General features: G+C 39.2%; 1 protein-coding gene across 7 annotated transcripts in view; it reads right to left on the reverse strand.

The window, feature by feature from the left end:
- FHIP1A (FHF complex subunit HOOK interacting protein 1A) overlaps window positions 1-23,744 on the reverse strand; it is a 224,460-nt gene that overhangs the window by 56,818 nt on the left and 143,898 nt on the right. For all 7 annotated transcript variants that reach the window (XR_011537748.1, XM_070611568.1, XM_070611570.1 and 4 more), the window contains exons 4-6: window positions 21,868-22,494; window positions 12,030-12,188; window positions 9,898-9,984 (exon numbers count right to left, since the gene is read on the reverse strand). Coding sequence is in view for 6 of the 7 variants with exons in the window: in XM_070611568.1 (XP_070467669.1) it covers window positions 9,898-9,984; window positions 12,030-12,188; window positions 21,868-22,494 (873 nt within the window). In the remaining variant the exon portion in view is untranslated. The remainder of the gene's footprint in view (window positions 1-9,897; window positions 9,985-12,029; window positions 12,189-21,867; window positions 22,495-23,744) is intronic.

Below are 23,744 nucleotides of genomic sequence, written 5' to 3' on the forward strand. Positions count from 1 at the left end.
TCTTTTCTTCCCTAGTCCCCAAAAAACTTCCATCCATCAACCTAAGTCAATAAGCCATGAATTATTGAGCTCACAGAATACAGATCATGAATATGTATGTGTGTATTTGAAAGACAAGATTGTAAAACAAATAGGCTCCACAGTGGCTTATTGAAAGCCAGCACACATGCCTGTAAGAAAATGGCTGAAATTATTCTACCCCTGTATATTGTTCAAGCAAGGTTTTAGCACACAAGAAATGGTGGAAAAATTGGTTTTTCTGGTAGACTTTTTGCTTCTGTTTTTCCAAGCGCACTTGTATGCAATAATTTGCTGAATGAAACACAGCTGGCTGCTCTTTGCAAAAACCAAAGGTACAAGCTTTCTTTGAGGTCACAGTTATTACTGCTAACGCCTGTGAGCTGTATGCAGAAACGGATGGTGTATAATTAATTTCCTTCCATCCATCCTTTACTTCAGCACACTCGCTTCAAGGTCTCTGCCTCCAACTACTACAGATAGCCTCAAACTTCTGCCCTAATTTCCTAACAGTCTCCAAATAAAGGAGCCAAAATAACCCACAAAACAGGAGAACATCCAAGTTCACAAGACACTTGACAGAAATAATATGACTGAGCCCGGGGTGCTATTTACACAACTCTCCCCCCTCCAAACACGCTGCTGCTCCCCTCTTTCTAACCCCGCTGGAGCCAGGGCAAACACTGAAGCCATCTTTGGCTGCTACTGCCAACTGTCAGCTGGTCTCTCGCCAGCCTAGGACCCCCTACACAACACACCTGGACAAAGATTCTTCCAAGCTAGTGACAAAGTCAATCAGCCAGCTTCACTTCTGTTTGTCTGCCACTCCTCAGCCTGATCACTGCATTCAAAAAAAAGGGGGCAGGGGGAGCTTGATAATCCTTTCACCAGGCCATCTTTCTCTACCTGGGGACTTTCTTCCACTATTATCATCATCTTCAAACATTTACTGATCACCTAAAATATAGAGGATGCCATGCTACTCACTAGAGTAGATGTCAGCAAACTTTTTCTATAAAGGACCAGAGAGTAAAATATCTTAGGCTTTGTGAGTCACATCCAGTCTCTGTTGTATACTCTTTTTTTTTTTTTAAACAATCTTTGAAAAATGTAAAAAATATTCTTTTTTTAAAGTGTGGTAAAATACACATGATATAAAATTTGCCAACCTAACCATTTTTAAGTGTTCTTCTTATACACGGAATCAGACAGCACTTATCTCTTTATGACTCGCTTATTTCACTTAGTATAATGTCCTCAAGGTTCACTTCTATTGTGGCATGTATGAGAATTTCCTTCTTTTTTAAGGCTGAATAATATTCCACTGTATGTGTAGACCATATTTTGTTTATCCATTCATCTGTAGATGGATGTAAAAACCATTCTTAACTCTCAGGATATATAAATACCGGCCACAGGCCAGATTTGGCTCACAGATCGTAGTTTGCCAAACCCTGCTCTAAAGGCATAAAAAAAGCATATAACATAGACCAGCGGTTCTAAAACTTTCTCAGTTCATGGCACCTTCAGTATATCACTAATTTTTCACAGTACCTCTAAGCCAAAAGAAATACCCGACCACCCCACTTAGTAAGTACAGTCATGTGCCATGTAACGACACTTTGTCAAGGACAGACCACATATACAACAGTGGTCCGGTAAGACTAGCACCACACAGCCTAGGTGTATAACAGGCTGTAGCATCTAGGTTTGTGTAAGGATACCCTACGATGTTTGCACAATGGTGAAATTGCCTAATGATGCATTTCTCAGAACATATCCCCATCGTTAAGTGATGAATGACCGTATTTAAGTGCAAACAACTTAACATGCAGTTAAGTCATAACACCCTAACTCCTACTGGGCTCTCAGACCTTGGGATCAGACTGGATACGGCCAACCTCATCCCCTGTTCCACACTGATTTTCATGTGATACTTGCTTTAAAGCACAATACCCACCAAAAACTCAGCTTCGCAAAGGTATGATTATATTGAAAGGAATGTATATGATTTAATGCTGAAACAACTATTTCGAGCTAGTAATTCACGTGGTGTCCAATAGATGTCACTGTATTTCCTTCACAAATTTAAAGTATCTTGTAGCTCCCCCGTGAATTTACTGAGAAGCCCCAGGGCTTCTTGGCACACTATTTGGGAACGGCAGATATAGACTCTTCCAGGGGTCTCAGGATAGAGATGGGGAAAGAGAGTCAAACACCAAGAATATGCTAAACAATAGAAAGGAGCATGCTCAGCGCTAAATGACTGACACAGACACTAGACTACAAATTCTAGAAAAGAGAGATTCCTAGAACCCCCAACGTCAGAGACAGCTGCAGGAGGGGGTGGGATTTAAGCCGGTCCTTGAAGAGAGAGTAAAACCTGCCAAGAGAAGAGGAAGGCAGAGAGCATTCCAAGCAAGGGAAACAGACTAAGCATAGAAGAGGCCCTGAAGCAAGAATGAGGATGCCTGGAGCAGGGCCAGGAGCATAGTGCAGACCAAGGGAGCCAGGTAAGGTTTTAGAGGAAGGGTGATGTATTTAAAGATCTGTTTAGAGAACTTAACCCAGCAGTTATGTGTGAGACAATCTCAAGAAAGGAGTTGTGTCAGTGAGACTCCAGTAGCAAAAACTAACCCTGGTCAAGGTGTGTGGAGATGATGACCTCAAGTGACATTGTTGGGAGAAGATACAAAAAGGATCAGACTAACGAACTTTATGAAAAAAGCTTGGCGCTAAATACAGAGAGGGTAAGAGAAAAGATTCAAGAATAATCAAGGCTTTTAGGCCAGGTAACTAGCAAAAACAGTATTATTTACACAAAGGAGGGTGCAGAGGATGAATTCAGGCGGCCTGGGGAGAAGGATCTTATGAGCTTGGCTTTTGACATTCTAAGTCTGAGGGGCACAGTGGGTCATTCAGGCAGAGAGATCCAAATGGCAGTTGAATACTCAGGCCACCTGTGTAGAGTTGATGGCTGATCACAGGGGTTGATTGGCAGAAGACCAAGCCCTCAGCATGCCCACATTCAGGGCAGGAAAGGAGAAAGTCAAGTCAGTGGAGCGGACAGATCCTAAAGGACTAGGAGAGTGTGGAGTGCGGATGTCAAAGGAGAAAGGAGGTAACGCTGGTCTAGGAGTCAGAAGCCTCAGGTTTGTTAATAAACCCATTCTTTAAAATCCCAATATCTTTAAACAAACATTTAAGTGCATTTGGTGATGTGGTGAGGGAAAAGCTAGCAGTTGCACATAAGGGAGAAGCAGGCATCTCATTCAGCTAGTCTGGCAGGGTTTATGGCTGGTGAGCGGGATAATCCCTTCTCTTTGGAATCTTTATTTCCTTGGATCCCTGGTTTCTCCACCCCTTCCCCCCAACCCTTCCCTTCCCTTGAACCCCCTCCTTTCTGTTTATTCTTTGTTCATCACCACACTTCCCCAATGCCCGTCCACACCGGCTGCCGTACTTTCTCACCGCCATACCGTCCCTGATCCCCTTATCATCTGACCCCTCTCTGCACTGAAACTGCTCACGATGCATGTAAATGCTCATCTGCCCCAAATAAGGGTCATTTCTCAGTCCTCCTCCTCCCTCACTGCCCGCCCGCACACCATGGCGCCCAAACTCACTCCTCCAAGCCTTGGTTCCTGCTGGAGCTCCCTCTCCCTGACTGTCCTTCCCCTTCAAGGTCCAGCACCACGTCACCGTCACTCTCTCCCTAACTACTCACTCCTCTGTGTCGGCCTCACAACAGGCCCCCGCCCGCCCTGGCTTCTTTCTCTGTTACTGCACTTATTCTAGTCCATCTTGCTTTAAGTTTGTGGTTAACACGTCAGTCTCCTGGGTCCCAGATTATAAACTCCAGGGAGACAAGAGGATTTTTCAGTCACCTTCATTTCCCCATGGGGTCTGGTAGAGTGCTTTGCACCTGCTGCACACACACTAAATGATCTTTGAACAAATGATATTATCCTTTTACTGCATATGCGATGGCAGAATTTGTCCTGGAACAACAAGGTAATACTTTTGCATATAACAGTATGTAATGTTCAGAATGCTCTCATGTTTGATTTTCATTCCCTGTAAGGAGGAAAGAGGAGTATTACTACCCCCACTGTGCTGCTGAGGAAACTGAGACTCAGAGAGGTTTAAAGCTTTGCACAAGGTCACACAGCAATAAATATAAGAGTCAGGACTAGAACCTAGATCTTCTGACTCAGGGCCTCGTACTCTTCCACTGTACACCCTGCCTCTATGTGAATCCGTGTAACAATAAGCCTGACTTGGTGATGGTTACCTGTTCTTTAGATATTTCTTTGTTGTTTATTCATATCCAGTATGTTGTTAGCATACCTGCCTGTCACAGTGAAGTCTAACTATGATTTAGGTTCCAGACGACAAGGATCAATACACAGAATTAGGCAATCACTATAAACTATAAAAAATAAACTTTCTTATGTGTTTCCAGAAAATTTTAAGCCACAATTTACTTAAGCATTAAACCCAAACACATTCTATAGGTGCCATCCATACCTGCTAATTAACACTCTAAAATGCTGATGCTAGTAAATAAGTGTTCTGGATGGCTTCCATTTGCCCCTCTATATCTACTCTCTGTCTTTCTCACCCTCCTCTGAGGCCCAGTTGACTTGTACGGACCAGTTTTTTTCCACAGTTCCCTTGACATCTGGTTTTCAGCGGGAGATTAGAGAAAGAGAAGAAAATGAAGTTTGGCTATCTATACCCGACTCCCCCTCTGAGGGGCTGCCTCACCTTGCTTGTGATCTACGACTGAAGTTCACAGTTTTTAATCAGGTGGCCCTCTCCCTATAGCTCTTTAAACCTTTACACACATATTCAATCCTAGAGGTGGTAACCATGGTAAACCTGCCTAGAATATGCCCAAAAATTCTTTAGCACTCCTACCATGTCTATGTCTTCTGTCCTCAAAAGAGGGTGGGCTCTGTGACTATTAGGAATAGCAAACTATGATAGAAGTGACACTGTTTCAATTTCCAGACTGGTGAATTCTACTTTCTGTCTCTTGGAGCCCTGAACCAACACATAGTAAGTCCAATTACCTGAGGCTGCCATGTTGTGAGAAAGCCCAAGCTAACCCTGTGGAGAGACTGTGTGGAAGGAGGGAAAGAGAGAGAGAGAGAGACCCATCAATCCAGTCAGCTCCAAGCTATTCAGGCCCCAGTCACTGTACTCATCCTAGCTGAGGTCCCAGACGTCATAGAGCAGAGACGAGCCGTCCCCACTGTGCCCTGCCTGAACTCCTAAACCAAAGAGTTCTGCTTTATATCAATAATAAATGGTTGTTTTAAGTCACTAAGTTAGAGAGTAGTTCATTACATAGCAACAGATCATTGAAACACCACACTCTTGTCCTCTCACTACCCAATTTGAGTACCATCAGTTCCTTCTGGGGCCCTGATTGACAAAATCACATTCTAGACTTCTCTTCTTCTGGGGAAATGGCATAACTGCACTTCCCTCTGAGGTCAGATGTGGCCTGGTGACTTGCTTTGCTTTAGACAATGAAATGTGAACAGAAATGACGTGTCATTTCCAGACAAGAGCTTCAAGACTCAGTGGGCCATGCACTATGTTCTCTTCCCTCTGACATTATGACCAGTTATATCAGTTCCAGATGGTGAAAGTTCTATCAACTTAGGTCCCTGAGTGAGGATAACATGGAGAAAAGCTTCCTATAAACTGCTCACCCCACACTCCAAAATAGACGTGGGGTATGAGAAACAATAAACATTTGTTGTTTCAGCGTGGGAGATTCTGGTGTTGTCTGTGACTGCAGCATCATCACAGGACTAAGACAAAGTTCCTTTGTCAAGCTAATCCTGACCAAAACGACTCCATGCAAAAGGGGACCATTTGAACTCCTGAATATTCTGCACACAAGGAAGGAGGTCTGTAAATTAAGCAAATATATATGTCCATCTTTTTTACATCAAGAGCCAGGAGTACCATGGAAATCAGTCAACCGTATGGAACCATGGGAAAGCACCTCTTAGACCTCCAACTACAGGGAGCGTAACTGACCAAGGGCTCCTGCTGCAATCTTTGTCACACTCCCACAGGCTGCTCCCAGCCAACGACCGAATGCAGCATGGATACTAAGGCAGACCCGTGCCTGGGAAACACAGGCTTCCTCCAATGACCTTTCTTAGATGGCACAGCAGTCTAGGACACTCCCAGCCAACCTGTCCCTCTCTCCTTCACTTGGGTCAGATTTATACTGCAGTCTGACAACTCTCCCCCCTTCCCCACCCTGCTCCTTATTTTCTCTCTCACAAGCATTTCCCTTAATAAAATCCTTGCACTTTTAATCCTATCTTGGCACCCGCTTCTCTCAGAACCCAGACTAATACAACCATACCGATGAAGATTCAGCCGTGAAAATTTAGCTTTGATAAATTAAACATTCAGAGACAACAAAATTAGCTCTTGCTGGGTAAGAGCTGTCCCATTAATCTAAAGTCATAATTAACCATTTTTGTACAACGTGATGTCCATATCTATGGCTAGATCTAATTCCTAAATGGCCTATATTAATCTAGTATCATTTTCCTTAATGACTTTTACAAAGTATGATTTTAACCTCTCTCCAAAATTTATCCTTTCCCAAATGTCCAAAATAGTTTTCCAATACTTCATCCAAAACCCTGGAGACCATGTGTATTTTGGAATTAAAACATCATATTTTAGAAAAGTAACATGTATATCTTCCATATTTGACATAACCAAGCATGTCTGGGGCAGCACCCTATAATCAAATACACTAACGTTTCTTCCACAAAACATACAAATATTAACACAACTGGGATAAAAACCAGTAGCCTCAAGACAGTTCAGGCATGGATTTGCCACCAAATGAGTTCAGCAAAGATTAGGTTGTGCCACTATACAAATTATTAAAAAAATTTCAGTATTCAGAGCTTTTTGAATTTTTGAGTTGTGGATAAGGGATTGGGAACCTGTATATCCACACTACAGAAAACTATGCAGCCTTTTTAAAAAAACAGACACTCTTGTATTAACACAGAAGAATAAATGGCCATCCCACAGTGCTGGATGAAGAAAGCACAGAGCAGAACAACTTGCAACAGCAGCATGATATTATACATATACAGAGTAGGGAGAGGAAAGGTGGAGACCATCTTCACTGGCCAAGCACCCCCACTCCCCACTTTTTATTACCCACAATTCTTTGTAATAACTTCATCTCCGGTTAAGAAATGCTGTGGAAATATTGTTTATGAGTATTGATTGTGATGTGGGAAAATTTTTTAAGTATGAATTTATTTATATTATTTATGAGAGAATAAGTTCACCTCTGCAAACTGCCTACATTGATGGCAGGTAACTAAAATATTATGCATAAATTGGGGGGCTGAGATGGTGCGCAGAATAAATTTATTTAGGATACTAAATCAGGTTCCTTTGTCAAGGCAAGGGACACATAATATGAAAACAGGGAAAGGAACCCCTACAGTAGACCTGAAACTTCCAGATATCCCTTCCCACATCATGGGAGAGGATACAGGATATAGGATGTGACTGGTCCCACTAGGAACTCCTCAAGAAACACCTAATTCTGGATTCTTTCCTCATCTGCCTCTGAGCACCTATCCTGCCACTCACGAAAGGCTATTTCCTTCATCAACTTCTTCGGGAGCCAAGAGCCAAAAGACTATCTACCTTCCCCCTTTTCCTGCCCCCTTCCTAAACCTTTCAATTCTACATGATAAAAAACACAAACACACAAAAAAAGATGGAAAGCAGGGAGAAAAATTAATTGAGGAAATATTCTCCCTAGTCGCTAAATAACCCTAGGAGAAATGGCCTGCAATGGATAAAAGTTAAGGAATCTTCATTAGGGACTGGAAATTCAAATCTAATATAGTAAGGCTCACTTTGCATTCTATATATTCAGTATTGACCGTATTTTTTTTTCACAACAAGCATGTATTAATAACTTCATGATTTTTTAAACCTCATGTTTTAATTACAGGCATAACTGAGAATAATATCAGTTAACATATGTAAAGTGATAGTCTCATTCTCTGTGAACTACTGTCTGGGAATGTACTAAGGGCCAACGCTCTGTTTGGTACTTCAACAAACATCATTCCATTTGTGTGCTGTTTATTCAACCTCCTAAGTCTAAGGTACTGTGCTTGGCACTGGAGGTACCCAAGTAAAAAAACAGGTGTGAGCCCCAGCCCCAAGAAGCAGGCATGCCAGTCTGGAAACAGACATTAAACAGGTTATTGCACATTTAATGACTTGATTCCACTTGACGTAAGTGCTACGACAGAGAAGTACAGAGTGACCAGTGAGATCCTCAGAACAGCTCTCTGAGGCCGATCTCATCCTCAGTTATGAACAGAGTTATCATTAATATTTGTAATATTAAAGCATGCCAATTATAATAACATAAAATATCCTGAACAAATAATAATTATCACTATCACAATAATGACTTGGGAAATTATTTTATATCAACTGATCAATGAGGAAAAGCATGGGAATAAATGAGGAAGAAAGCTTAAGTGTGTGAGAGAGTAGATGGATAACTACTGCCAGAGAATTTCAATAGCACTGTTGTATTCCTCCACAGAAGAAGATTTCTCCATGCAGAGGCTTAGAGACCTTCCATACAAGATGTCCAGCTCACCTCCAGAAGGCCAGATACTAACAGAAGGACAACCTGGAAACAAATACTAGGTTTGTATTTTCCAAAGACGTGTCCCATATTGTCCAAGACGGACTTAATTTTAAAGACATGGTCCTTTTGTGCCCATAAACTACTAAAAGAACCTGTAAATCTCAATATATTGATGTTTAAACCATACCCAAAATTACCCTTTGAACCTAGAAGTAACACGAAAATCCTGGTCAGACCAAGTACCCCCTTGGTTTTGGAAAATAGTGCCACTATACTCAACAGGCACTAAAGGTTAAAAGATCAGGACCTGCCGCTCTAAGCTAGGAACCCCATCAGCCTGTAAAGCCAGTCTTCAATGGTGCCATAATCTGGTATTCTTAGATTCTGTAAAATGAGAGGCCATGGAAATGGGACTTCCAGATGTAGAAAAGTGGGCAGTCCATCAACAAGCAGGTGAAAAGTTGTTCCTTTCTTCTCTCCCTACCAGGGTTGGCACTTCCAATAGCTTGACAAAGATCATCAGAATTAAGTACTGTATATGTCTCTTTACTTAGTGAAGAAAAAACTCCTTAAAATTAGAATTCTGGGTCCATGGGTGTCTCCTGACAGCTGACAATGTAAAAGATATTAGTTGATTCATTATACAAAATGAGAGTGTCATAAGGAATTCCGAGTGGCGCTAATTAGACAGTCAACCTTTGATGGGACCTTAACTTGACTTCACTTTAATTTTTGCTGTCACAAAATTGTTATAATAAAAAATTATGTCCAATTAAGGAGACGGCAAATCCATGACACTTGTGCTACCACTGCCCTCTCCACACCCACAGGAAGCCTTGCACTCTCTATGACAGACTTGGCCTCCGAGGACAGCTTAAAAGAGAGTTTCAAGTAGCCACTGTCCATGAACTGAAGTAGGCATGAGAGTCAGAGTCTGTTTGCCAGTCCTCGTTTAGACTATCTGACTTGACATTCACAATGCCATATTCTATGACACCAAATGAATCCCTTCAAACTTAAGCTGTCACCACTATCAAGACCTGTGTTTGATATTGCTCAAAAATGTGAATGGAATGAGAAGAAAAATAACACTAACGTCCCCATTAAGTGAATTATACTGTGTTCACCTTCCTCAGTTTCCATCAGTTGTACTACGAACAGATAAAAAATTACATCAGCCAAACACTGACCTTATGGAGAGCAGGAGCCAAGACTGGTACCAAGAATCCATTGTAAATGTAATTGACAAGCTGATTACGAATCAAGGGGTGAGCCACCTAAGAGAAAAGCAGGTAGTGAGGAAAAAGACAAAGAGTTCAATCTTTAGGTCTTCTTAAAATCAAACATTTCTGTGTACATCCTGAATTCAAAAACAAAATCCAAATTTTTGGTCATTTATTCCAGGGATAAAGAATAATTTAGGCTTCAAAGCACCACATAATTTTTTCACATGGTTTATTCCAGTATAAACAAAAGCTGGTAATTTTCAGTTTCTATTTGAAAAAACAGACAATAAATAGACTGAATATATATAAGGACTCATGAATTAAAATTAACTGGAAAATATAATTTTCACCCTATAATTTCATCTATGTTCCATCTCAACTTATGACTAATTTAAAAAAAGAATATAACTGTCAAATGGACAATTAAATACAGTTATTTTGCTAGCAGAAAGAATTTTCTCATTTTGAAGATGCATTTTCCAATAATCATTTATATTGGGGAGGAAGGCATTTAGAAAACCTCTTCCTAAACAATAGACACTGTTCAAAAGTGGAAAACATTATCAGAGGTACAACACTTCCTATATTTGATTTTCAAAATACATTTAGCATGGAAAACCCTTTACTAATATCTTTGGTAAGTAATCTTTTCAGTAGTACTCCCAAACAAAAAAAGTCTTAAAAGTATATGGCCTCAACTTCAAAATAAAGAATGAAATATAAGATTTCCTTGTTCTTAACCATGCCTGTTAGCTTTGCTTCCCTTTCTTTAAAAAAAAATAATAAATAATAAAGTCAAACAATAAAGTAAAAAACAATTTCTAGGGAAGTGAGGCTACCTCTTTAAATTACTGATAATCTGTCTCTCTGTATACATTTGGGGAGGAACTAATAGTTTCGTCTTTTTTACTTCCACACATTTCTGCAAGAAATTGTTGATGGACTACAATATTAAAGGAAAAAATAACTTACGATGTAATCTATTTATCTTATATATAAATAAAACTTCCTTTGACTTAGCAATAAAAATGAGATGGGAACTAAAGCAATTTACTTGCATTTTCTTCCAGAAGCTATTTCTTTATTTGGTAGATAAACAGATTATAACTAACATTTTTCTCCTTACAATCACCATAAAGAAAATTTGATTTCTTAATAAATCCAACATTAAGGTAATATTCATGCTGTATAGAAATAAAACATTTTTTTGACGAAAACCTACTACATCCTTAAATATATATAAAATCTGATTTTTATTGAAAACAGTAACAAGAAATCTGAAGGTAAAAATCTAATCAAGAAGCCAAATATAACAGAGTTCAGTGGTTGTTTTTTTCCCTGAAGCAGGCCAATTTCAAAGCAAATTTAATTTGTGTTGCTAAGAAGATGCTTAACTTCTCCTAAATTCAATTGGGATAACAATATTCTTTATGTAGTATGCACCATTAAGCAAAATAAAGTGTTTTCCTTTGTAGACTCCCAAAAAGACCTTGAAGTAAAAGTGGTATAATTTGGAGTATTTAGAAGCCTAAAAATATCTATTTAATGAGTCAGGCATTGAACTGATTTTTGATGGTTAAGTGGATAATCAAAACAGAATTAACGCTTTTTATAAGGAAGAGAAAGAAAATCTATTCATTTTTTTCTCAATTAAAACTTCCCAGAAACCTATAAACTAAATTTTTACTCTTCAAGGACATTCAGTATACTTAAAGTAAAGCATCAATATTCCATAAACATTTACTACCATTAAAAAAGAAATGTTTTGGGGCAGGCCCCATGGCCTAGTAGTTAAGCTCGGCACACTCTGCTTTGGCGGCCTGGGTTCAGTTCCCAGGTGCAGACCTATAACCACTTATCAGCGGCCATGCTGTTGCAGTGATGCATATACAAAATAGAGGAAGACTGGCACAGATGTTAGCTCAGGGTGAATCTTTCTCAAGCAAAAAGAGGAAGATTGGCAACAGATGTTAGCTCAGGGCAAATCTTCCTCCGCAAAAGAAAAAAAAAGAGAGACATGTTTATAAACTAATCCTTTACAATGCTTGTATTCTGAATGGACTGTAACAAAGAGTTCCTTTATTGTGCCCCAGTACCTGTATGACAGCATTGCAAAACTCCAGCGAGTTCATGAACTGGACAAGAGAAGGGAGGAGGAGCCAGTCATCTTTCAGAAGGCAGTGCCATTCCTCGCCTTTCTCTTCTAGCTTTGTAGGCAGAGACGAGTAGAGACCACTGAGCCCAGTTGCAAGTACCTGTGTTCAGAAATAAAAATGTAATAAAGTCTTTCCCAAAGTTCTTAACCTGCAACCTACAATTCCCCGATGATGCCAACGCTGCTGGTCCAAAGACTGCACTTTAAGTAGCAAGATATTAAAGAATTAGAGGATATCAGCTAGCTGGGAGGGAGTCCACAGGTGGAGGTAGCAGGGAAGGACAACTCCCGCAGAGGGCACAGCAGTACCAGTGGTACTTGGCTAATGCATACATGGTTGATATGGATTGCTTATCTCTTATGTGCCAGGTATATGCTGGGCTGACAGTGTGAGGAGCGAGGGAGACACACGCAAAGATGAAGAAAATATGATTCCTGCCCTCAAGGTGTTCAGGAGAGGGGCAAACTCATAAACAATGTGTTATAGTACAATACGTTGAGCACAAATACAGAGAAGGCACATACCCCAGTCAATGGGAGGAAGCCCTGAACACGAGCAAATTTAGAAAGCACTTTAGTCTGATTTTCACAAATTATAGCAAGAAGAAAGAACTGGGGGTCAGGGGTCAGTCAGATGTGACAACAACAGGTCAAACAGAGCTAAAGTGGATCTGAACTGAAGCATAGCAGTAGGAAAAGAGGAAGAAATAAATCTGAGTATCCCATGTAAGGAGGATGTGAGGATGACCTAACTATGACATCTCTCAATCCAGTATTAATCCAAAACTCAAGGGGATCACTTCCTCCCTCAGCGCTCTGTTCCTAAAATGAAACTGACTGTGTTTGGGCTTAGTAAGTGAGGGTGACTGAGAACTTAAAACTGTCAAGTTATCCAGTTTGGTCACTAAGAAAATGGTGATGCTTTAACAGAGACAGAAATGCAGAAGAGGAACACACTTATGCTGAGTGCCTGTTGATTTTATCTTGTGGAGTATAAGACCAAGGCAAACAATGAATTTCACAGTAGTAGAGGCCTCCCAACTGGGAAGTGATGCTAGCCAAATGGCACCTTAGAGATGCTGATCTGGCACATGTGCAAAGGATGGACGGACAGGAATGGCACAGAAGAGAAACAAGGAAGTGATCTATAAAAGGCCATTGCTCTAGGGTAAAGCCTGAGGTAATGAGGCACTCAAAAGGGATGGAAACATTCAATTGTGAGGTAGGCCCAGAACAGAAATAGCAAAGTATTCATTGATCTCAAAGTCTAATAAGACATGAACAAGCAATTATAAATAGTGTAATAAATGCTCAGAATCCATAAAAGAAAATATGCGGTGCTGTGAATATACAAAAGGCCCATAACCCAGACTTAGGGCGTTGAGAGCAGGAAATGTTCTCAGAAGAAGTGATGCTCAAGCTGCTGAAGAATAAATAGAAGTTAGCCAAAAAAAAAAAGAGTGTTGGAAGGAAGACTATTCCAAGCAGAGGATGTACAAAAGCTCAAAGGAGAAAAAAAAGATGGCATGTTCTAGGAATTAAGAGAAGTACAGTATTATTGGAGCATAGAATTACAGGTAGAAACAGGCTAGCAAGGTAAGCAAGAGTCAGATCCTGCAGGGTTCTGCAGGCCAGAATAAAGAGCGTGAGGGACATCCCAGTGGACAGCCCAGGAGACAGCTGTGTGGGTCTAATGCTTAGCAGAGGGATCTGGACTAGAGATGGAGCTCTGGAGCCCTCCATATGTAGATGGTACCTCAAGCCATCCAAACCAGAGAGACAGGGAAGGGAGTTTAGACAGATGAGATACGACAAAATAATCCCTAGTGCCCAGCATCAGAAACAGAAAGTCAGAAGCAGGTATGGATTCAGGTATGTTGAACTTGGAAAAATCATCTACAAACTCATTGTTGCCTTTCCTTTTCTTGTGTCCTGTTCCCACAGCACCCTCTGTATCCCTTTGTGTAGCAACTGTTTTTCTTGGATTTATTAGTTTATTGGCTGTCTTCTCCATCTCACCCGGTCTGATTTGTTCACTCCAGTCCCCACTGGAGGTGTGGATGATTTGTCCAGTCAGGTATGTTGAGTATCAGATGCTAGCAGTACTTCCTAGGAGTAACACATCCAGCTCAGCAATAAAGTACAGGCCTGGGGACTGAGAACCTGGAGGTCTTAGCACAGAAAAACCAGATGCCGCCATGAGAGGGAGTGGGGGCGGCAGGTAAAAAGGAATAGGAGCCCACAATGGAGTAGGAAGGGCAGTGAGAGAAACAGATGAACCATTTCCACATTGGAGAAATCAAAAGATTATATACATTTCTCTGTTCTGTTTCCTAGTGACTCATTCATTCACTCACTCATTAAAAAAAAATTACTGAGCACCTTTCAGGCCAGGTACTATGTTAAGTGCAGGAAATACAACAATGAACTGGATAGTGCGTTTATCCCTTTTTCAAACTCAGGGCATCTGTGGTCCCAAAGGAGAATGTCCCCTATTTAAAGTATTTAATTCCTTGTCAACACATCCAAACAAATCACTTCAATTCCAGTTTTGAATGTGACCAGGGTGAGTTGCCTGTTATAAATTAGAAACCTCTAGCCAGAAAGAACAGAGACCAAAAGTTCTCCTTTAAGAGAAATCTAATCTTGATGCCACATTTTTTAAATCAATTACATTTGCTAACTCATGCTAAATTAACCACAGAACAAAGGCTTTAATTCTGCATACTCCTGATGCCTTAACCACTTTGAGCCTTTGAAGATGAATTCATAAAGACAGACTTAATTTGTCTGACTAAAAAGCTGGGAATAACTATTCCGTATATCAATATAATTACAGCAACATTAATTTTCAAATTACATACATTGGTGACAGTAATTAAAAATAACACATACTTAATATTCACTTTTTTAAAAGAGTATTCTGAAAAAGGCATGGCTGAGACGCACACAGAAGCCTGCCTGTACGGAAGGACGGTGCAGTGTGGTAGCTGGACAGGCAGTGCTGCCATGTTCCTGCCCCTGGAAGGGGAACTAGAGACTGTCTCTATCTTCTTCAGAGTGGCAAAGAGACATGGAAGAAAACATTCTGCAGAATAAAGAGTACACATACTCTTAAGAACAAGATTCCAAATCTTTACTGCTAAATATTTATACCCTCCTTTCCAAGACTTTGCTCAGAGTTCAGATTCATTCACCTAATCCACATATATTTCTAGAACACTGACTGTGGGCCAGGCACTACGTAAGCTTGGTCCTGGGGAAAGTATAGTGAACAAGTCAGACCAGGTGAGACGGAGAAGACAGACGATAAACTAATAAATGCAAGAAAGACGACTGCTACACAAAGGGATACAGAGGGTGCTGCGGGAACAGGGCAAGGGAAAAGGAGAGGCTACAACAGACTTGTAGATAATCCTTCTAAGAGTTCAATGGCACAATCTATTTACTTTCAAATTTCATTTCGAACTTAAAAAATAAAAAAAATATATAGACATCAAGAGCTAATTAAAAATAAAATACCCATCCACTATTTTAGCCTTTTATTGATCCTGACCACAAAAAAGGTAATTGTAAAACATTATATTTATTCCTAACACATTAAGTATTAACCCAGTATTTTTAATTTATCGTCTCTCAAGAGTCTCCTTAAAAGAAATTAATCACCATATAAAACCATTGAGGATAACAACAGACATTTGAAAAGCAATCCACTTCCCTGACAGCAGAATAGCAGGGTAGTTGTCGAGACCACGGATTTTAGTATTAGATCAACGTGGTTCTGAACAAGACTCTGCCATTTACAGGCACTTATTAAAGTCCTCTAAGGTTCAGTTTCCTCAGTAAGTTATTGCAAGAATCAAAGAAAATAATGCACATAAAGAGATAAGCATCATGGTTTACACACAGCAATGTTTCCAACGGAGGGAAGAAAGACGACATGCACAGAGACTGAACAAGTGAGGGAAGGTCTATCTTCAACTTTAAACAGCTAATGGTACCCGGTTAATTTTAGCAAAAACAAAACGATTTTTAGCAGATGGCTTTAGTCTGAAGCTAGCAGCAAAACAGCTGGTGGGGACCATTTGACACAACTTGCCAAAATAAAAAACTTCATAAATTTTGGATATGGGATAAATAACTTTCTATCTGTGGCTATGTACCTAAAGATTGCTTATTTCAACTTGCATTTCTTGATTCATGTATGAGCTGTTTTCTACAATTTTGCCAATATATAACGGGTGGCAAGGGTGTAATCATCAATATTTGGTTAAAAAAAAAAAACAAAAGAAGTGATAGGGTCATACAGAGTCCCCAGTCATCCACTAGCACTAAACTGTTGCCAAGAGTACTCTCATTCTCCTTCTTTTCTTGGGAAAGCACATCCTGAGATAAGAGGCAGCGGAACCAGCAAGCTCTTCCTATCGACTACAACAAAAGTTCCCAAAGTGGTACATCTTCCTAAAAGAGTCATTACTCTTCCCAAAGTCTGATGCTAACATACTTTGACAATCATACTAATTAGAGAAAGCTTTTTGTCAATTGTGGTCCTTAGCCAGATGGTTAATAGAGTATGCTTTTATCTTCAACAAAAAGAGGACTTTTTTCTTTTTAATTATGTTGGCAGATGTAATTATAGAAAACTGGGTCTAAATGAGATTATGGGATCTATCCTGAGGGGCAACTTAACACAACGAAGCTCTGTGTTCCATTCTAGCAAATAAGATCAGCTGGAGATGTTTTTCCTCCAATTTTAATGAACTGTACAGTGTTTTAAAACATGTTTTTATAAAGCAACAATCGCAGTGAAATCTGCTTATGACATAATAAATGGAAATCTAAACATTAAAAACAGCTCCATTCTAGGTCTAATATACCTAAATTTTTAAGTATGAAATATTATAAACATATGAAACAGAATAGAATACCATCCCCAAGACTGAACAGATTTTAATGTTTCGCCATAATTTCTTCAGAGCACTATTTTTTGAAAAAATAAAGCATTACAAATAGAGCTAAACCCTACTCCACTCCCATCACCAACTCTTCTCCTTCCTTCATTTCAAGTGTAACTACAGTCTTAAACTTACTACATATTATTCCTGTGTTTGTTTTTGTACTTTTACTGTACACATATGTATCCAAACAACAGCTAACACTAAGATTTTGTGCCTTAAAACTTTATGTAAATACTAATATACTACATGTATATATGTTTTTATTGGTATTCACACATGCAGATATAGTTACAAAATGTGATTTATGCATTTTGAATGCTGAGTAGTATTCCACTGATAGAGAATAAACCAGTTTATCTTTCCCTTAGTATATTTCTATTTCTCTCTTCCTCAAATCACTGTTCCATTGAATATCTTTGTGCCTGTATCCCTGTCAACATGTGCCAGATTTCCCTAGGGCAGATACCTAGAAGTGAAGATCCAGGATCGGATGATATGCAAATATTCAATTTTATTAAATATTGCCATAATACTTTACTGAGTTATTATACCAATTTATATTCTCAAGAGTTCCTGTTTTTCCAAACACTTGATAACACTTGGCATTATCAGATGTCTAATGGTTAGCCACTCTGATGAGCATTATCTGGTGTCTCATTGTGGGTTCGATTTGCATTTCCCTGATGCTAGGGAAGATGAGCATATTTTCATATGTTTAGTGACTTTGGGTGTGATCTAGGAATTGTCTGTTCATAATCTCTGCCCATTTTTCTAATACATTTTTTCATTGTTTTCTTATTCATTTGTAGCATTACAAATATTTTTGGGTACCAATTATCTGTATTTATGTGTGTTGCAAATAATTTCTCCCAATCTGTGTTTTTGTTCTTAATTCTGGTCTTTTCTTTATGGTTGGGGCTTTATAGGAAGTCTTGATATTTTATTACTTATGTACAAGGTAGTGTTTAAGCACATGGGACCTTGAGTCAGACTGCCCAGGATCAAATTCTGACTCTCTCTCTTACCAGCCATGTGGCCTTGTATAAATTTACTTAATGTCATTGTGCCTCAATTTCTTCATCTATAAAAAGAGAATAACACCAGTATCTACAGTTGTGAGGATTAAATAAACACACGTAAAGCACTAAGAACAGTGTCTGGCATATAGTGAGCTCGCTACAAATACATTATTGTTACCATTATTCATAATTATCTCAGCTATTCCTGGCCTTTTACACACTTTTATATGACTGTTAGCATCAATTTGTCACGTCCCACGAAAGGCCCTACTGGGATTTTGATTTAAGTCACATTAACACCTCACAAATTACACCTTACAATTACAAAGGGGAAATTTTACCTTTGCAACAGAGAGATCTAGTGGTCACCACCTTAACCAAACAAGTGATCAAGCGCAGCATCACCAGCAGTGGGACAACCTAACACACGCCTCTTGATGTAACGCAACAGGAAGTGTACACCACCACCTGTAAGGTATTCTTGCCAAATTTATTTAACCTGAATTTAATCACGCACTTATACATAACTTCCAATTTGAAGGAAATACAAGGGATGGGGACAAGTCAAACTACACAAGAAACCAACCCAGAATGTGGCGTGTTCTACAAGACGATGGTTGATCTCTTAAAAAGTCAGTGTCACAGGGAAAGAGTGGCAGGCTCTGTACAGATTAATAGGGACTAAAGAGACACGACAATTAGAAATGTACCTTGTATTGGACTCTAGTTTGGAAAAAAAAATCTAGAAAAGTCATTTGGGGCATAATTGGGGACCCAGATATTAGATCATAATATAGAATAACTGAATAATTTTCTTAGGTATAATAATGGTATTGTGGTTATGTAGGAGAGTGTCCTTACTTTGGAGATACTAAAGTATCTGATGTCTGTAACTTAATTTCAAATGTCTATAACTTAATCTCAAATGGTACAGCAAAAAACAAGCATAGATGACAAATAACACCAAAGTATGGTAAAATATTAACAGTTTCGAATTTAAGTGGTGTGTATATGGTGTTCATTTCAGTATTCTTCCAAGTTTTCTGTATTTTTATAATAAAAAGTTGTAAAACATAAATTACATTAACTTTATAGATTGATTTGCAGGAAAGTGTCATCTATATAATATCTACAAAGTACAGAACTTCCCATTTATTTAGATCTTCTTTTATGCCCTTCAATAAAGTTTTATAATTTTCTCTGTAAAGGCTTTCATGTATTTGTTAGATTTATTCAAGACACTTTAGGATTCTTTTGCTTTTTATAAATGATATCTTTTTTAAATTTCCTTTTGCATACTGATATGGTGAACCACATCTGAATATTCTGATGATTTGTTTCAATATTTGCATTTCTTCTTTAACAGCAGAGCTACCCAAAACAATTCAAATAAGCCCAAACTCAAACCTTTGTAGAGCTCCCTCACTATGCTATTTATTTTTTAATAAGCTTCTACCTCCATAACATTGCACATATCCAGCTCCTCCTTTTCATTCTCATTCCTACCACTCTTGTTTCTAGACTCTAATGTGTCTCCCTACTTCCTCAGCATCTCCCAAACTCATCCACCTTACAGAGTCACATTAAACTCCTAAAAGAATTCTGATTATGTTGTGTTCCTGCTCAAATTTCTTTAAGAGCTCTCCAAACTGGATACAGCAATTGTGGAAGGCAGAATAATGTATGTGTATGTGTATGTGTATGTGTGTGTGTGTGTGTGTGTGCACGCGCGCGCACGCGTGCGCATGTGTGTCCCTTCCACCAAAGCTGTCTACATCCTAATCCCTAAACCAGTGAATATATTAGGTTACACGGCAAAAGGGAATTAAGGTTGTTAATCAGCTGATCTTTAAATAGGAAGATTATCCCAGATGATTCAGGTAATCCCAATGTAATCACAAGTGTCTTTAAAAGTGGAAGAGGCAGAAAGAAGAGGACAGTCAGAGGAAGGCCTGACTACAGAAGAATGGTCAGGGACATGCAATACTGCTGTTTGTGAAAACGGAGGAAAGGGGCCATGAGCCAAGGAATGTGGGTGGCCTCTAGAAGCTGGAAAAGGCAAGAAAACAACTCACCATGAGAGCCTCAGAAAGGGGCACTGCCCTGTCTTGAATAAATTCAAAACACCTTGATTTTAGCTCAGTGAGACCTGCTGGACTTCTAACCTACAGTAAGATATTACTACTGTAAGATAATAAATTTGTGTTGTTTAAAGCCATTAGTTTCTGGTAATTTGTTACAGCAGAAACAGAAAACTAATAAAGCAATATATATTCCAAAGATGCTTAGATTCAGCATAAGAAGTCCCATTTTTGCTTAAGATATATTCTTTAAAAAGAGTTGTTAAGGAACTGCACTATCGAAGGAGATAAGGAAGGGAGATTTAACGTCAGCACAAATGAATGGAATTTCACTTCCCATTTGACTATCGAATCTTTGTCCAATTTCTTATTCCATTGGTCAGAACCAGAAAAGAAGAGACACATGGCACTCTGAGTTTCTTAATTGAAATTTTTTTTTTTTAATTTTCACTCATTTGTTTGCCCTGAAATAAATATTCATCAGACACTAAGTGACCCTGGTTTATTAGTAAAAATAGGAATTTAGTAGTATAAAGAAGATTACTGCTTTTGAACCTTTAACAAAGTAAAATACAGTATATTACTCACCAGGGTTGCTATTAGCATTTGGGGCAGGTCAGTTCTTTACTGTGCAAGACCATTCCACAAACTACTGGACATTAAGCATCCCTAGCCCCTGTACACTGAAGGCCAGCTGATCCCTGGCCACCCCATGTCCCTGTGACAACCAAACACATTCCACATACATTTCTAAATGCCCTTGCCCCTGGTCAACAACTACCCATATAGTGTTCATTAACAATGAATCTAATCTACTTATGGCAACTTGCTTGGCCTATTCCAATAAAACTCACTAAAGGTCTTACACACTATTCCAGCAGAATCAGGCATATATAGTTTATAAAGAAATATAACGAGGTGATTGGTAAAAACAACAATGGAAAAAAATGGGAAATTTTCAGTGAGTTGGGAAAATAAAAATTTTTTAGCTGTTGCTCAACATATCTGACAAACCAGAAGAAGACATAAATCTGTCATCTAAACCCCCCTTCCAAAGACAACACTAACACCAAAAAATAATCAGAGCCTTAAGGCATCTGAAGAGTCCCAGACAGCTCCCGTTATTTTCTGGAACTGTGATTGGGCCAGGCCACTCCAACACGTGCAAAGGACCTTACACTTCATTTCTCACCATACTAATGATTAAGAAACTACACAGTGTAGAGTATTTCTTGCTACCTCAAACTGTAAATATGTATTTTTAAAATAAATTCAGTGCTTTGTATCTACAATTAGGATCATTATCTTGCTGAGAAACAAATTAACTTATGAAATCAGTTGTGAGGCATCTCGCCACATGCCATGAATCATTGGTGCAAAAACAACCTGAAAAGGTAAGAATATAGAAAGAGCAGGTTTTACCAATGGTGCAGGGTATGCTCTTATAAAAAACTAAAATAGTTCCTAACCCAACAGAAATGAACCAAGAAATCGTAACACATATAGTTTCCCCTGTTGGCTTATTTTGAGAGGACACTGCTCAGCCAAATAGCATCTCAACTTAGATTCCTCTGCTCCCTCCAAAAGATTTCCTCTAAACATCTTGCCATAGAAGATGCCAAGTACAACTTGCTGAAAAGAAAGGAATAAAAAAGTATTTATCATTAGCACAGGAGAGGAAAGAGAAGTGGGTGGAAAACATGTCAACGAGAGGAACTTACTGGACAAAAGTAGGTGTTCTCCACGATGTGATGGGCCACCATGCTGTTCTCAGCAGAGAGAGACATGATGAAAAGTAAAGCATCCCGGGCCTGCTGACCTACGGCCCCCTCTCGGTGAATGAAGGGAATTAGAAGGGAGAAGATGAGGAAGTTGGCAGCACCTTGGTCCTCACTGGTGTGGAAGAAGAGTTCCAGAATGGATGGATCTTTGGCAAGGATGGAACAGAGCTGATTGAGCAGGACAACCAGCTTCCCCTCCACAGCGGGGGTAGTTGTTCCAGAACAAGAGCTAAGCAACATCATCAGGGGCTTCAGAATGGGCTTGTGGTGGAGCAGAGGCTGGTGAGACTGGGTGACCAACATCTCATACATCTTTAGCTGCTCAATTTTAGTCTCATCAGTAAATTCCCGCCTCAAGCTCCAAAGGAAGAGTTTCTCCATGATGTTCTCAGAGACCACAAATTCCAGAATTGGCCCCATCGCAGCATCCTTGGCTTGTTCTTCAATCAACAAGAAGAGCATGTGTTCTACATAATTCTGCACAGCACTGGCTTCATCTGGAGGGATGGATCCATATTTCGCCTGGGTGTTCTTCAAGGGGTCATGCTTCTCTAAGATTTTCACAACCTGTAATCAAATCAAACGTTTGTCATCCCCACCTGATGTTTAGCATAAATACAAAAACACACCACCACTGATCATACCAAATTTTCATGGAAAATTCGGAAGCCATGGCCCACAACAAAATAAATGTGAGCATTGTGTTTGTCTCTCTCTCATGTGAATAAATTGAAGGGGTTAAACTAGAAAGAAGATGTTTGAAGATGTTCATTTATAATAGTTATAAATTTTGACAAGCTAAATGTCAAAGAAAGTAGTATGGTTATATAAGGTTAAGCTACAAGCATTCCTGGGCCTGTTATTATGAAGACTATTCAGCAAAATGAAAAATTGTATAAGTGATACATTAGATGAAAAAATAAATTACATGTATATAGTTAGATTCATAATTATCAACTACGTCAAAAACATGGATGTGAGGGGGCGGGCCCCGTGGCCAAGCAGTTAAGTTCAGATGCTCTGCTTCTAACCAGTCTGGAACCTGGGTACGGATCTGCACACAGCTCATCTAAGCCATGCTGTGGAGGCATCCCACATAGAGGAACAAGAATGACCTACAACTAGGATATACAACTATGTACTGCGGCTTTGGAGAGGAAAAACAAAGAGAGAGGAAGACTGGCAACTGACTTTAGCTCAGGGCCAATCTTCCTCAAAACAAAAGAAAAAACATGTATGTGAAAAAAGCCTGAAAAGAAATATGGAAAAATAGTAATTGTTTTTGTGTTCAAAGTGATGACAAGTTCTTAAGCTTTTTCCAAACTGTCAAGAATATAATATTGCTTTTTAATTTTAAAATATATTAAATTAGTAAGACTACACATGTTTTCCTACAAATAGAGTTGATTTGGAGATTTCAGCAGGGGAACAGAGTTCCCTGTATACCCTTGACAGAACAATACCCCTCCCTCCTCTACTTGGATGGGCATGCAACATTAGGAAGGATGAAAGGAAACTGATGAACAAGAGACACATACCTAGCAGAATCAACCCTAATATATGGCCTATGTTGAAACTTAAAAAACCAAGGTTTAGAACTCTGCATTTCTTTAAACCAGAAAAAGTTCTGAGACAACCAATTACAAAATAAGTCCCTAAAGTACAGAGTTTCTGTTTGGGGTGGTGATAAAGTTTTGGAAATAGTGGTAATGGTTTCACAACATTGTGAATGTAGTTAATGCTATTGAATTATACACTTAAAAATGGTTAAGATGGAAAACTAACAGACTTTACCACCACACAAAAAGAAACCAACT

Source organism: Equus przewalskii, chromosome 2, assembly GCF_037783145.1.
Source record: "Equus przewalskii isolate Varuska chromosome 2, EquPr2, whole genome shotgun sequence".
Classification (NCBI taxonomy): Eukaryota; Metazoa; Chordata; class Mammalia; order Perissodactyla; family Equidae; genus Equus; species Equus przewalskii.